Source organism: Drosophila kikkawai, chromosome X (assembly GCF_030179895.1).
Source record: "Drosophila kikkawai strain 14028-0561.14 chromosome X, DkikHiC1v2, whole genome shotgun sequence".
In the NCBI taxonomy this organism is placed as follows: Eukaryota; Metazoa; Arthropoda; class Insecta; order Diptera; family Drosophilidae; genus Drosophila; species Drosophila kikkawai.
Window position 1 is genome coordinate 30,580,298 of NC_091733.1, and position 15,790 is coordinate 30,596,087.

Here is a 15,790-nt window from a genome sequence, read left to right on the forward strand (position 1 = left end):
AATATTAAAAACAAATATTAAAATATTGGAATTTTTTTTTAAATATATAAAAAAAATATTAAAATATTTTAAAAATATGAAAACATAAAAAAACCTTAAAAAATATTGATTATTAATTAATTATTATTTATTTAAAATATTTTATACCCATAAATTATAAACTAATTTATCTTCTATGTACATTTACCCTTTAAAAAGTGCAAAAATTAGAGTTCAAGGTGAGAGTTTCTTCGAGAAGGTCCATAAAAATTAAATAACATTTATCAGGTAATTAAACCCGATCAATGTTACCCCCCAATGGGTCAATGGACAATGCCCTCTCCCCTAAATAGACCTCTAATAATAAACATTATCTGGATGCAATATCAACGATAAGATACTCCTCGTCATTGGGCATGTGCAATGTTTCCAGGCTCTTCAAGTTGCCGCCAACTTGCTGGATTTAAAGAGGAAGTTATTAATCTTGAGAGCTGCCTTATCGGAACCTATCTCAGGGAGCTCTATTAATTACCTAAAAAAAAATATAAAGAGTGCTTTGTGTACCTTGAGCAAGGTCACAAATTAGTGAACTTGTTAAATTTAAATTTCAAAACTATAACAGTTTTATAGAGATTAAAACCCATAGAACAAAAGCATATTTTGTTTTATTTGAAAAAAAAAAATATATATATATTTATTATATTTGCATTAAATTGTTTCAGTTTTTATTTTTGGTTTTTTGCTTATCGCTTTTTTTTTGATTTGTCTTTAAAGTAAACCGCATATCTCAATCGCTACTCCCCGACATCGTATTTACAAAGTTAAGTTATACAATTCACAGAAAAATACTTGGGTTACAAATACAATAATTATATTTATGGGTGTGTTATATTAGTTTTTTAATTTCGATTAATTTTCGATGAGGCCCTAACCTAAAGTCAGGGAATGTGTCTAAGTAAATAAAATACGTGTTTGGTTTTTCTTTGCTTTCTTGTAAATATCTCAACCCGGTTAACTTGGATATTTCGTTATTGACCGTGTCTATATTTAGTATAAGTATTATTTTATATTTATATTTATATATAAAGGCAAACAGAAGAGTTTTTTTTAAATCCTGTTGGCCAGTGTAGGTTTCGATTTTCCTTCTTTTTGATGTGTTTTTTTTTTTGCCTAAGAAGAAGTTAAAAGTCTGACAGTCGCTGTTCCTAATACTCAATTGGTGCCTTGAATTAGCCAAAAACTATTTGTTGTGTGTAAAGTGAGTTAAGTGAGGGTGAAATTTAGAAGGATTTAAGATTTTAAGGAAAGTAATCCCTAAATAACTTGAGAATTTATAGAGGAAATACTTTTTAAAAAATTATATAGAGGTAAAACAAATAAAAATAAACAAAATCAGAGACCGTAATCATTAGAAGTGAAAAATTAATTCATTTTATTTAATTTTATATTTATTAAATTTTAATTTAATTAATTTAATTAATTTAATTATTAATTTTAATATATTTTTTTAAATTTTAATATTTATAATTTTATTTTTTATTTAATCGCTCCAAAATTAATTAATATTATTTTTAGCAAAAAAAAATTATCATTATTATTTTAGTTTTAGTTTAGCTCAAAAAATAATTACTTTTTACGCTCAAAATTATTTTTTGTGAAATTAAATCAAATTAAAAAAATTAATTATACATTTTGTTGATTGTTTTTTTTTTAAGAAAACATTTATAATTATTATTTACGGTCCCTAATTTTAAATGAAATACCACAAAATTAAATCAAATCTAAAAAATTTAAATACACATTTTTTGACCAATCAATTTTTTTAAAATAAATTCTGGCGACTTTGAAATTCCTTTTTGAAATGACTAAAATTTATATTTGGCTTTAAATAAATAAATAGATAAAAAAAATACCCTTAGATAAGAGTACAAAAAATACAAAAAAAATATATATATAACTTAATTAATGTTTTTTTTTTTTCTTTTAGAAATTTTAAAATAACACGGAAATGATAAAAAACCAAAAACAGACTCACGTGAGTGCCTTCTTTGGATGTGAGTTGAATGTTGATTTGAATGTTGAGTTAAATGTTGAGTGACTTGAATGTTGAGTGAGTGTGTTGAGTGTGTTCGAGTGACTAAGATGATTGCAATGCCTACAATGTCTTGAGCATGCTGGCCTTGCCATAACCCGCTGGCTGGCTGCTATAAGCTGAACTGCTGCTGCTCCTGCTGGCCACTGCGGCTGCATCTGCCACTGGCGGTGTGATCGTTGTTGTTGTTGCTGCTGCCGAACTAATGCTATTACTACTACTACTTCCCTTCATCATCGCTGGCTTGTAGCGCTGCAATGCCTCCGCCGAGGTCAGCCTAAAGGTATCACTCATTTGGGTCCTGACCCGATCCATTAGCACATCGATATCATCCTTGGTAAGTCCCTCAGTGCTTACCGGCGGCAAAGTGGTGATCACAATGCGACCTGCATTCAATATCTTCTTCTTGTCGTTGAGGAATGTCCCATATGAGCTAAAGACAACCGGCAAAATGGGTATCTGCTGATCGATGGCCATGTGAAAGGCACCCTTTTTGAATGGATGCAGTTCACCGGTGTTGCGGCGTGTTCCCTCGGGGAAGACCCACAGTTTGATTCGTTGCTGTTTGATGCGACGATTGACATCGTTTAGGGTTTCGCGAGCCTTTTCACCGCGCACTCGATCGATGAAGATCAAGCCCGCCAGCCAGGCGGCCAGGCCAAAGGGCCAGGCATAGAAGAGTTCACGCTTGGCCACCACCGTGCATTTGTTCATCACATGCCAGATGTCGAACATGCCTGCGGGGGAGGAGAGCAGGAGAAATGGTAGGAAAAATAGATAAAGAATTTATAAAGTTTATAAAAGGAAAAGTCTTAAGGAGACGGCAGAAAATGGGTTCGTAGCCGCTCTCTTGAGATTAAAACAAGGCTGATTTTTTGCTTACCCAGCACATCCAGCGAGCTCTGATGATTGGCCACTATTATGCAGGCCTGATCCTTGGCCAGATGCTCTTTGCCACGCAGCTCCCAGCGCAGGCCGATTAGCGTGGAGATGCGATGACACCAAGTGCTTGCCCAGCTAAAAAACAAAAGAGAAAATACAGTAAATTCGAAAATATTTCATTTCAATAATATTAATTTAATAATTTAATTGAATTTAATAATAATAATGAAAAAATTAATTTAATAATTTAGTTGCATAATTTAATTTAACATTTTTTTATTTCAAATTTTTTATTTCAAATTTAATTTCAAAATTTTATTTAACTATTTAATTTGATAATTTGATTTAATAACTTAACTAAAAAATTGATTTTAATAAATTAATTTAATAATTTATTTTAATTTAATAATATAAGTTTAATAATTTAATTTCATAATTAATTGCATTATTTAATTTCATCCATTTAATCAAAAAAATTAATCTTAAAATTTAATTTAATAATTTAATTTATTAATAATATTAATAATAAAAATACTTTTAATAAAATGTATATATTTTAATAATAATAACTAGACTCTACTGATAATCCTTAAATATTCATTAACCTATGAATAATTTCCGAAAACCTGCCAGTGAATTTAGTCTGCCATAAAAATGAATAATATAAACATCTGTCAATTGTTTCTACAATTTTTTTTTTATTACCCAAAAGTTGTTTAGTCTGTTAATCAATGAACTCTTTAGGGATTAGCTCTTAAAAACCTCCTCAAAATAAATCATAACCATAATAAATTGACCATTATCCTATATTATCCAATCAAGTTGACAGCCAACGAGGCTTAGATATCAAAGAACAGATAATTATATGGCTAGAAAATTAATGATAGCCCAGAGACACCGAGGTTTCCGAGTCTCGTCTTAATTGTCCAACGGCAGCGGATCGATAAACTGCATTAAATATAGTTCTAATTGATTCAGTTTCGGATTCAGAACCCACCCTCGAGATCAAATATTCATGCGAATGGTGATTTGAGTCGCGGTCGGGCGGGGAAATTCTAACAAGTGCACTAACCGCAGACCGCAAGAAAAAAAAAAAAAAACACAAAAAAAAAACAATAATAATAAATAAATAAAAGCAGAACCGCAAATGGGGACACACAAGTCGCTTGGTTGGCGTGCAATGCAAGCTCCCTGCGGCCCCTGGGTTTTCCACCTCCCCTCCCCCCTTCCCCTGGTCGGCGGCCACACGTGTGTCGAATCCATGGCTCAAGCCGACCCCCACCTGTCTTTGCCAACACCCAACTTTCGTCCTTGGCTTGACACCCATGCAATGGTGGCCGCAGTTGAAAGACACAACAAAAATTCATATAAACAAAAATCACAGGTCGATAAGGTAAAGACGACTTGGCAATACACTTTGTGGGGGGATTTATCTTTAGTTTTTTTTTTATTAATTAAAGAATTTTCATTCATTAATTATTAATTAAAGAATTAAAAGTGAAAAAAGTTGTATCTTTATCTAAAAATTTTTAATTAAAAAATAAAAATATAATAAATTATCGTTTTACGAATAATAAAATTTTATTTATTTATTCATTTAAAAAATAATATATTTTTCCCCAGATAAAAATTTAACATAAAAGTTTTCAATTTTTAGCGTTAAAAAAATAATTTGAAATCGATAAAATTAAGTTTTTTTAATTTTAGAAATTAGTAGAGACTATGGTAAATCGAAGTTACCGATATTTTGGAGGGCAAAAATCAAATGTAATTAATCATAAAATAATAGTAACTAAAAAAAACTAATCGATAAATAAATTTGTAATAAACCTGATTTATTTTTGTATAACCAAAGGGTAATCTAATCTGTATTCTATTTTTTTCTTCCCTGCACGTAATTGTGCATTGAACGTACTATATAATACTATATATCTTATCGGAATCATTAGGTAATTGTTTGCCACGAGAATCGTCACAAACATACGCTAAATGCAAAGGTCCAAACAAAATTGATCAATTTTCAATACCGGAAGGTGCACTAAAATTTGAGTTTGAAAATGATAAGAATATGAAATCGATTGTAAACATTTTTGGTATCAAATCATAAATCTATATCTTTGAAATTATGGGCTGTGGGAAAATCGTAAAGAATCATAAAGTTACGTTTAAATGACTTGACAGATTATTTTTTTATTAGAATTTCTTTGAAATTGTGGAGGTTTTCCATTGAAGAATTTCCTAACTGCAAAATAAAATTAAAAATATATTAAATTTAATTATTTTAAACATTTAATTTTAGTAAATTAATTTAATAATTTTATGTAATATTTTAATTTAGTTTAATAGTTAAATTAAATAATAAATTTAGAAATTAAATGAAATTAATAAATTAAAATATTAATTAAATTAAACAATTGAATTTAATAATTTAATTTAATTTTCTAATTTATTTAAATAGTTTAATTTAATCATTTAATTTTATGAGTTAATTAAATAATTTTATTTAATAATTTATTTTTGATATTTTAATTTATTGACTCAATTAAACAATTTTATTTAACAATTTTATTTAATATTTAAATTTATTAATTTAATTTAATTTAATAATTTACTTTATTTGTTGAATTTTTCAATTTAATAATTTAATTTAATTTTATAATTTAATATATTTATTTAATAATTCAAACCCTTCCTAAGGATTCATAAAATATAATATCCAGTTAGTGAGCCCTGAATATATATATATATATATATATATTTTTTTTTAACTCGTAAATATTCCTGACCTGGGGCCAGAGTTTCAGGCCTTGACTGCCAGCTGTTTGGCCAGGACACTGCACTGCCCAGACACCTGCAGTCCAAAGACCACACACTCCTTGGCACTTTGAGGCCTCGTTAATATTGATGGCCAATTAAAGTTGAATGTGTCATTGATAGAGCCGCCTTGGGGGCGCATAATAAATGCAGCAACAAAAAAAAAAATCAAAATAAAAAAGTAAAGGCTGCCAGTCATCAAAATTATACCAACTCTCTGTGATCATTTCGAACAATTAAGTTATCAATACGGCTATTACGAGTCCCAGCTGGGGTCCTGGCTTTGTCCTCGCTCTATTCAAGCTGCCACTGCAATTTAATCCAGTCATGTGTGGGCGGTGGGCGTGGCAGTAGTTGGTGATTTAGAAAATGCTTACATTAAGTGGATTGATTTGCATACGGAATGGGTGGGAGGGGACTACTACAACAGTAGTTTTATAGCCAAACACACCTACAAAGTAACTACCTACTACCTATCGCCCAGGTGGTAAACAATGTGCTTTTGCCACTTAAATTAAGTCATTTTGCAAATGGGACTAAAAAGTCAATACCATCAAATATTCTCAATGACTCTTTAAAGGAGGTTTAAGAATGCCTAAACAGGATAAAAGTACAGAAAACTCTTAATTGAGGCTTGTTCCTGGTTTTAATAGTTAACTATTTTATTTAAGATTAAAAAAAAAAATATAGAAAAAGATTGATTAGGGTGATATATCGAGAGAATAGTCCTTTTTTTAAATATATCTATAAAAATATTAATATCCATTTTACAAGGAAAATATCTAAAAAAACAAATATTTGAAATATCGCTAATATTATAAATATTTTATATAATATTAATATTACAATGAAAATATAAAAAAAAAATCTAATTTAATTATGAAAAATAAAGCATATGTTAATACATTAACATTTTATATAAAAAAAAACTCATTTAACATAGATATATCAAAAAAAAAAAAAATCAAATTTTATATTAAAATATCGATATTTTAAAAAAATTCAAAAATTTTACTTTGTTTTTTAAATTTTTTTCTATAATTTTGATTTAATATGTAAAACATAATTTAATCATTTAAATTAATAATAATTTGTATTACATTTATCGCAAAATATCGATTTATATATCGATTTTCACTTTAAATTCATTCCTAATCTCTTAATGTTACAAAAAAAAACTGTTTAAATAATAAATTACATAAAAATTCTTGTAAAAAAAATACCTAATCTTTCTTGAAATAATGTTATGTAAAAATACCTAATCTTCCTGGAAATCATGTTAAATTAAATATTTGAATATTAATTTAATATTATAAATATTTCCCAAAAAATTAATACAGAAAAAACTTTTAGTTTCACCTTTCTTAACTAAATAAAAATAATGAAATTTTCTATAAACTTACAGCAGATTTCGCACATCGCAGGGACGCGTGAGGAAGGCCGGTATAAGGACAATCGAGTTGAACGAAACGATGCCGTAGTACATTAAGAATTTGAAATAATAACGAAATATATGATTCGTTTCGTACAGAAATGGCAGCATCAGCACCAGGAACAGTCCCAGCAGCTCGATGAATGAACTCATTGTGACAGACGTCCAGCTCGGATGGCTTTGAAACTACGCTCTGCTCCTCCAGAGATCCACAGATCCGGATCGTGCTGGAATCAATCTCAGTACTGATGGCGGGGCTCTTCCGTCCCCAGCTTTTTATTTTCTCCCTTTCTGTCTCCGTTTTTAAGGCAGATATTGCAGTCTTTTAAGGTGTGTGTATGTATGCTTTGCGCTGTAATTAAAAGTTATAAAAAATATACATTAAAAATTATAAAAAAATTATATACAATGATATACATTAACTTTTAACCTCCAAGTATAGTTTATGATCAAATACTTAAAAGGCAAGTTAGTATTTGACTTAGTTTAAGGTCTCTGAAAATTGCTGGCTATTAAAATATTTAAATGTATTTGAAATAATTATTAGTTTAAAAGGTTTAAAGAACAATGAGATACAAAAAAGTCATTAAAAATTAAAAGGTTACAAATAAATGTATTTTTTCATATTTAAAATATTTGTTTTTAATTTAATAATTTAAACTAAAAAAAAATACAAAAATAAATTATTTTGTAAATGTTCTAACTAAAAACGTCCCCTCTAGCGGGCAATCACTGCACTTCCACCAATTATTACAGTTTGACAGGCACCGTTAATTATGGTTTGTTATGGTTGCGGCAAACAGAAAGGATGCGATAAAGAGGGCTTCAAAGGAAAGGGGGCAAAACGAAGAGGCGTGGAAGAAATTGCCTTTACTTTTCTTGCCTTCATATTAAGTTTTCCCTTTTTTTATTATTAACAATTAGGCAGGCAAGTGCATGCATCAAACCACAACAACGTACAAGCACAGACACACACACACTCACTCACTCGGCGACACAGAGAGAGAGAGAAAAAAAAATCAATTGAATTTTGCGCCCAGCGGCGAAAAGAAACAACAAACAAAACAAAATAGGGAAAACTGCAATTGGCCAAACAGGGGAAAAATGCAAAATTCAAAACGGATAATAATAATATATCGCTTGATCAATCAACTGCAGTTATGGGTTTTCCTTTGCATAAATTCCATATTATTTAGAATGCAAATTGTTGTCAATTTCTTTGACTCTCTCTCTCTCTCTCTCTCTTTCTCTTCACCTTCTTTGTGGTCTCCTTGATTTTGGCACTTCTTCTCTTCCGTTCTTAATGTTACATCTGGGCACAAAACAAAATAGGGGAAAACAACAAAAAAAGAGGGTTGCACAAGGAGAGCTAGAGCCAAAGAGAGAGCAAAAGAGAGCAGGATTTGCAGCAAGGAAACTAAATTGCACCACAAAAAAACGCACTCACAAATAAATAAACGTAAATAAATCGAATGAAATTCAATGAATATGCCCGTAAATGCCACTGCAAAATCTTTACAATTAAATTTATAATAAAAAGCTGGCAATTTTAATACAATTGAGACTGGCGACGCCGGCAGAGGAATTTAGTGCGCGCACAACAAACGACAAGAACAATAAGGAACACACAACACAGAATCTCAGCTTGCTCTCCTCGCTCTGTTGCTCTTTCGTTCTTACTGTCTACCAATTTGTTGTAGGTTTTTAGTTTTGTTTGTTAATGAAACGGATTCTTACGTCTTTTTCACTTTCGTTTTAGTTTGCTGCCAAGTTTTCTTTTTGTGCTGCTGTTCTTGCTGCGACCGACAAAACGGATAAACGGATAACAAAAAGCAGGCAATTTTAATAATAATTTGATACACTCAAGCGCGCGACAATTTTAGAATAACAACAAAATGAAATGATGATGTCGTGACATTTTTTTGCCCAAATACCGAAATCGCGATATTTTTATTTGATATTTTTCGATATCTTGGTCACTCTGAATTTCAAAGCATTATTTATCAGGGCTTGTTAACAGAATTTTCTGTTAAAATGAGAGTAACAGAATTTTGCCTATGGAATTCCCCAGAATGAGAGTAACAGGGCTCGTCAACAGATTTTTCTGTTAAAATGAGAGCCTAACAGAATGTTGTCTATGCAATTCCCCAGAATGAGAGTAACAGCTCGTTAACAGAATTGTGTCTAATAGGGAAGATAAAGAGTGCCCATACTATTTGGTTTGTATCTTGGCTTTGAGCTTTTTAGAAAGCTGAAACTTTTTGAAAGTTTGAATTTTAAATTTAAAATTGATTTTAACTTATATTTTAATGTATTTATTATAAAATCTCTTCTAAAAATATATATGTTTTATATTGTTAAACTATAGGAAATTATCTTTTTATTTATTATATTATATATTTTTCTTTTCTTTTGTAACATAACCCGAGTTTTGTCACAGTCTACTTCCTTTTTTAAAAAACAAAGAACTTGAAATAATTTTCATAATCTTGGCAGGCTTTCTGACAGTCTGCTTGATGATTTAGATGCGATTTGTGCACTTGGCAACCAATGCAATGTAAAGTAAATCGAGCCCGAGCCCATTGGCCTGCGGAAAACGTGTGTCAAGATTTTCCGTTCTATATTTATTTAAAGTCTTCTTATGGCAAAAAAGCAAAAACAAAAATATTTTTGTTTACATTCGATTAAATTGATGACGCGCTAAGCTAAACCTAAAGCTGAACTTGTCGGAAACAGAACAAGATCTGCGATCGATCAGGTTGCCGCCTTCTATGACCGTCAGTCTGGAGGCTAGTCTATAAAAAACCACATTTATGAAATACTCTTTAATTTAAATTTTATAAATTATATAAATAAATGTAGCATATATATTTTAAATAATTTAAAAGTTCAGAATAATCTATTATTTCCATGAAAACCAATAATAAAACAAAACACAACAACTTTATAGGGTATTTAAAGTACCCACCATCACTGGCTTTTTTAGACCCACACACATACACAGATCTACTTGCAACCTGGGGCGTTGCGTGTGCTTATCAAGCTTGTGTGGGTTTTGCTGCGATAAGAAAAGCGAGCATAAAGTCGCGCCGCCTGTTCTTTTTCCTTCAGTTGTTTTTAAGCGATCTTCGCGACACAACGAACAGCGGAGTTAAAAGCGGCCAAAGAGAGAGAGGAGCCAGCGTGAGAGAGCAAAGCGAATATCGAGCACAAAGCGAAGCGCGCAACACGTGAAGCCGCAGCAACAAAGCCGCAAATTGGTTTTAATTTCGTTTCTAAAAGTCGAGCAAACAACATCGAGATGTCGACCGCAACAGCAACTACATCCAGTAAGTTTTCCAAAAAGATTCCCAGAGAGGATTATTCCCAGGCACCAGAGATTCTGGAAAAGAACGGGGGAAAACAGAGTGTTATTTTCGAGTATTTAAAATGAAACAAACAAATTTATTACAGTTGAGGGCTACAAGCTGGGCAAGATCCTTATCGAGGGCAAGACCAAGCAGGTGTACGATCTGCCTGAGAAGCCAGGACTATGTCTGCTCCTGAGCAAGGATCGCATCACCGCCGGTGACGGTGTCAAGGCCCATGATTTGCAGGGCAAGGCGGAGATCTCCAATACCACCAACGGTCAGGTGTTTCGGCTGCTCAACGAGGCGGGTGAGTTTACTTGAAAAAAATAAATAAATGAGTAAGTTATTTCTGTGTTAAAAAATATATCTTGAAATATTTATTATAAATATTAAATTACAAAAAATATTTAAAAAATTGATTACACTTATTAAAAAAAAAATTTTAATATTTATTATACTCATTAAAAAAATAAATTTTAAATATTTAAGACAGTTAATTGCATAATTAAAATATTTATTACAATTATTAAACCTAAAAAAATATTAAAAATATTTATTAAAACTATTAAAATGAAAAAAATGTATTTATTATAATTATTCAAATTTAAAATAATAATAAATATTTTAAATTAATATTTATTATTAATAATATATATATAATATAATTATTAAAATTAAAAAAATATATTAAAAATATTTATTATATTTATTAAAATTATATAAAAATATATAGTTAAAAATATTTATTAAAATTACTATTAAAATTTACAAAAAAATAGATTGAAAATATTTTTTACAAATATAAAAACTAAAATATATTATTAAAAATATTTATGATAATTATTAAAATTCAAAAATATTAAAAATATATATTATAAATATTAAAACTTAAAAAATATATATTTTAAAATATTTATTATATATATTTAAATTAAAAAAAATTATAAAAATACTTATTGAAATTAAAAAATATTAAGAATATTTTTTACAATTATTAAAATTAAAATATATTATAAAAAATATTTATTAAAATTAAAACCAAATATTTAAGATATTTATTAAAATTAAAAATATATATTTAAAATATTTATTATAATTATTAAAATTTAAAAATATATATTTAAAAATATTTACTATAATTATTCATTATAATTCTCACCTTTACCAGGTATTCGCACCGCATATGTGAAGCAATGCGGCGCCAAGGCCTTCATCGCCCGCAAATGTGAGATGATACCCATCGAATGGGTGACCCGTCGCCTGGCCACCGGTTCGTTCCTCAAGCGCAATGTTGGTGTTCCCGAGGGCTACAGGTTGGTATAACTACATAGTATATACTGGGGGGTTATCAACCAATCCGTTCCATATGCGATCTCCCTTATCTCGAGCCAGAGATGTGTTGCGGTAAACAAATTTAACTGCAATCGATGCACTGCCTCCGAGGTCAACGATCCCAGCGATAAGGCATTAGATTCTTGATCCCAAAAAACCCACGGAATAACATTGCTAAAGTCATTGGATTCTTTGGGGTGTGTAATATGAGACCGGATACGAGGCTATGTACCTATGGAGAGTCGTTGATATTTATTTGAATTTATAATTTATTTAAATTTTAAATATTTTCTGTTCTCATTTTTGTTTACAGATTCTCTCCCCCCAAGCAGGAGACTTTCTTCAAGGACGATGCCAACCATGATCCCCAGTGGAGCGATGAGCAAATCATTTCGGCCAAATTCGAGCTAAATGGCCTAACTATAGGTGAGTTTATAAAATAAACCATAGTTATATTATAAATTAATAAAAAATTATCAATTCCAGGCCAAGATGAGGTAGACATTATGCGTCGTACCACCCTGCTGGTCTTTGAAGTCCTGGAGCGTGCCTGGCAGACCAAGAATTGTGCTCTCATCGACATGAAAGTGGAGTTCGGTGTGGATGCCGATGGCAATATAGTTCTGGCCGATATTATAGACTCGGATTCATGGCGCCTTTGGCCGGCCGGTGACAAGCGTCTAATGGTCGATAAGCAGGTCTATCGCAATCTGGCCTCGGTAACGGCCAGCGATTTGGACACGGTCAAGAGAAACTTCATCTGGGTGGCCGAACAGTTGGCCGATATTGTGCCCAAAAAGGATCATCTGGTTGTGGTGCTCATGGGCAGTGCTTCGGATACTTCGCATAGCGAAAAGGTGGCCACCAGTTGTCGTTCGTTGGGTCTGAATGTGGAGCTACGTGTTACCTCCGCCCACAAGGGACCTGAGGAGACCCTGCGCATTGTCCGTGAATACGAATCGGTGATGTCCAATCTAATCTTTGTGGCCGTTGCGGGACGTTCCAATGGCCTGGGACCCGTCATCTCTGGCAGCACCAATTATCCGGTAATCAACTGTCCGCCCGTCAAGTCGGACAACATGCAGGTGGATGTTTGGTCAAGCCTGAATCTGCCATCGGGCTTGGGCTGTGCCACGGTCCTCTATCCCGAGGCGGCTGCCCTGCATGCGGCCACTATTTTGGGACTGGGCAACTTTATGGTCTGGTCGAAGCTGCGTGTCAAGGCGCTGAATAATTTTATTACCTTGAAGAAGGCCGACAAGGAGTTGCGCGGCGTTCGTAATGCCTAAAGGATATCGATCAGCAAGGAGAGTGGCTCTTGGAGAGTTGTTCTTGGAGAGTTGATCTTGGAGAGTGGCTCTTGGAGAGTGGCTCTTGGAGAGTGGCTCTTGGAGAGTGGCTCTTGGAGAGTGGCTCTTGGAGAGTAGCTCTTGGAGAGTGGCTCTTGGAGAGTGTCTCTTGGCCATATCTGCATTCTTCCTTTGTTGTTTATTATTCTTTCCTCTCTTTTTTTTCTACTTTTTTTATATTTTTATATTTTTTTGTAGTTTTTAAGAAAGCATGACTTGAAGTTGTACCCAGCATTGGGTAACTCGAAATATAAATAAAATTCATAATAAAACAATAATCTTTTAAGTCTTGTAAGACCTTTATCTTGGGAAATTCTCTGGGCTTTTAGAAAAAAATTAAATAATTAAATTAAATTAAATCCATTTTTACAGCTTTAAATAAAATGCACTGAAAAATAAATACCCTATTTTTTTAAATTTCAAAATGTAACCGCGCTGAGCTACATTTTCGCTGCATACTTTCAGGCGGAATAGAAATTTTAAGCACAAAGCAAGAGTGACTAATTGCTGGCAATTAATTCAAGTAAATACGTAGTTCTCTGCTCTACAGTTGAAAAAAAAATAATAATAATGTCAGTGAAGAGCTTACCTCAATTAGTGCTCTTTTCCCGTGAGCCACGCGCTCTCGGCTTAGTGTAAAAAATAAGAGCGGCTTACAAAATGCATGCGTCATTCGTATTACAGGTGTGCTAGCAAATATAGCATCTATTTCCACAAATAGATTCAAAATTTGCTAAAAAAAAAAGAGAAATAAATAAAAACTAAAAATAAATAAATAAATGTTTAAAAATGTATTTTCAAATATTCTTAAATTGCAATTAAGACACTAAGTGTAAATGTTCTTTGGTTTTAATGAATCAAATATTAAGAAAATGAAACATATAAATATTCCAAGGACTTCAGACAATTTCTAAAATAATTGTTTTCTATATATACTTCTTATTTAAAATTATATCTAATTAAATATTTATGATAATAAAATTCAATAAATGAAAAAAAAGGATATTAAAGAGTTAAAGATTATAATATTTCGAAAATAATATAATAAAAACCAATTCATTTTAAATTTATAATATTTTTAAATAATAAAATAAAATTATGGCAAACATTTTTTTAATGTATTAAAAATAAAAAGGTACCATAAAACTAAAAAATAATATTATAATATATACCATAATATAATATTATATTAATATATATAATATATACCATAAAACTAAAAAATAATATTATAATAATACATTTATTTTTACCTAAAGATTCAATTCAAATTATTATATAATTTAAATGAATGGGAATGTTGTTTTATTTAAAATTTTTATTTAAATTAAATTAAATTATCCAAGAAAATAAATATATAATTTAAATAATATAAAATTTAAATAATTTATTAAAATATATGTAATTTTAAATTTATATATATACATTGTTAAATATAGTATTATGTATATTTATTATTAGATATTTTCAATTATTATATTATTGGCCACAACTGTAACGATTTATATAGGCTCTATATATAACTCTTTTGATTGGAAAGATCGTTGGGTTGCCAAGGCAAATTAGCCGTACAAGGAAAAAAAAACAGTAACATTACCAGGGAAATATGTATAAATATACATACATATGTACATACATATACATACATATGTACATAATTACATATACATGAACATTTGAGCGCTGGTCAGCCTCGGGTCAATTAATCATACTTTTAGTGTTTAGCAGACACAGCAAACATTGACAACACACACACAATTCATAATAATAATAATAACAATAAGAGCGAGACGGAGACGGCGAATGTACACATTAAAAGTCAGGGTCAAAGTGTGGCCATTGTGTTGGGCATCGCCTCTGCCTCCCCCTTCTGGGGGCTCTGGCTTTCTGGCGCTCCCCTGTTTGAAACAACAATAAACAAAAAAGAATATGAATGGCAAAGCAAATGTAACATAATGTTAAGAAAACGAAGGAAACCGAATAAGAGAAATAAAACTAAAATTAAAACTGCAATTTTCATACTCTTATCAAAAATAAAAATAAACAAATATTAAAAGATCTAACATCGAAATTTAATCACATAATTCTTATTTTTAATATTTTCCAAATTTTCAATATTTACTGTAGTTCTAAATTATTTGCCAAACTTAATGAAAATTCGTCTATGCTTTTCGCATTTGTTGAGGGTGGGGGGTTAAAGTGAGTGAAACAACAATATTGACGCTGGAATCAACGGGGCCGCCTGGGGTCGCCAACAACAACAATAACAGGAGCCAGCCACTGCAAAAACAACAATTGCAAATACAAGAACAACGACAACAATGGCCGGCAATTGTTTTGCGGCCTCTGCCGGCGTCGCAGTTGGCGTCAATGACGCAGCGCTATGTTTGCGGTTGCTTTTATTGCCGCTGTCTCCTCCTTCTCCTTCACCATTCCCCATTCCTCATTCCACAACCACATCTTATCCCCCGCCTCCATCACCCTCCCACAAAAGCCGCAAGGGGTTTCTTTATTTCATTTGTTGTTTTTGTTTTCTGTTTTTTTTTTTTTTCTGTTTACT

The 15,790-nt window shown here is 31.1% G+C and overlaps 2 protein-coding genes across 3 annotated transcripts; one reads left to right on the forward strand and one right to left on the reverse strand.

Annotated features, from left to right (window-relative positions):
* Window positions 1-1,475: 1,475 nt before the first annotated feature.
* Window positions 1,476-9,076, reverse strand: Agpat1 (1-Acylglycerol-3-phosphate O-acyltransferase 1). 2 transcript variants are annotated; one of them, XM_017175356.3, is made up of 4 exons: window positions 8,937-9,076; window positions 7,171-7,551; window positions 2,955-3,088; window positions 1,476-2,808 (listed from the first exon to the last, which is right to left on the reverse strand). In XM_017175356.3, the coding sequence occupies exons 2-4, from the start codon at window positions 7,350-7,352 to the stop codon at window positions 2,135-2,137; spliced, it is 990 nt and encodes a 329-aa protein (XP_017030845.1). In that variant the 5' UTR covers window positions 7,353-7,551; window positions 8,937-9,076; the 3' UTR covers window positions 1,476-2,134. The 2 variants fall into 2 exon arrangements, with proteins under 2 accessions (XP_017030845.1, XP_070144598.1); XM_070288497.1 differs by lacking the exon at window positions 8,937-9,076 and adding an exon at window positions 8,455-8,470.
* Window positions 9,077-10,303: 1,227 nt separating this feature from the next.
* Paics (PAICS bifunctional enzyme) lies at window positions 10,304-13,516 on the forward strand. Its single transcript, XM_017175354.3, has 5 exons — window positions 10,304-10,528; window positions 10,653-10,856; window positions 11,718-11,862; window positions 12,195-12,307; window positions 12,368-13,516. The coding sequence occupies exons 1-5, from the start codon at window positions 10,501-10,503 to the stop codon at window positions 13,168-13,170; spliced, it is 1,293 nt and encodes a 430-aa protein (XP_017030843.1). The 5' UTR covers window positions 10,304-10,500; the 3' UTR covers window positions 13,171-13,516.
* The last annotated feature ends 2,274 nt before the right edge of the window (window positions 13,517-15,790 follow it).

Excerpts from the sequence above, each read along its gene's own strand:
- Agpat1 (XM_017175356.3), bottom strand. The coding sequence starts at position 7,352 with ATGAGTTCATTCATCGAGCTGCTGGGACTGTTCCTGGTGCTGATGCTG. Across the intron at positions 3,089-7,170 it reads TGCGATGTGCGAAATCTGCT|CTGGGCAAGCACTTGGTGTC; the intron begins GTAAGTTTATAG and ends TTTGTTTTTTAG. Across the intron at positions 2,809-2,954 it reads GAGCTCGCTGGATGTGCTGG|GCATGTTCGACATCTGGCAT; the intron begins GTAAGCAAAAAA and ends CCTCCCCCGCAG.
- Paics (XM_017175354.3), top strand. The coding sequence starts at position 10,501 with ATGTCGACCGCAACAGCAACTACATCCA. Across the intron at positions 10,857-11,717 it reads TCGGCTGCTCAACGAGGCGG|GTATTCGCACCGCATATGTG; the intron begins GTGAGTTTACTT and ends CACCTTTACCAG. Across the intron at positions 11,863-12,194 it reads GGTGTTCCCGAGGGCTACAG|ATTCTCTCCCCCCAAGCAGG; the intron begins GTTGGTATAACT and ends TTTTGTTTACAG.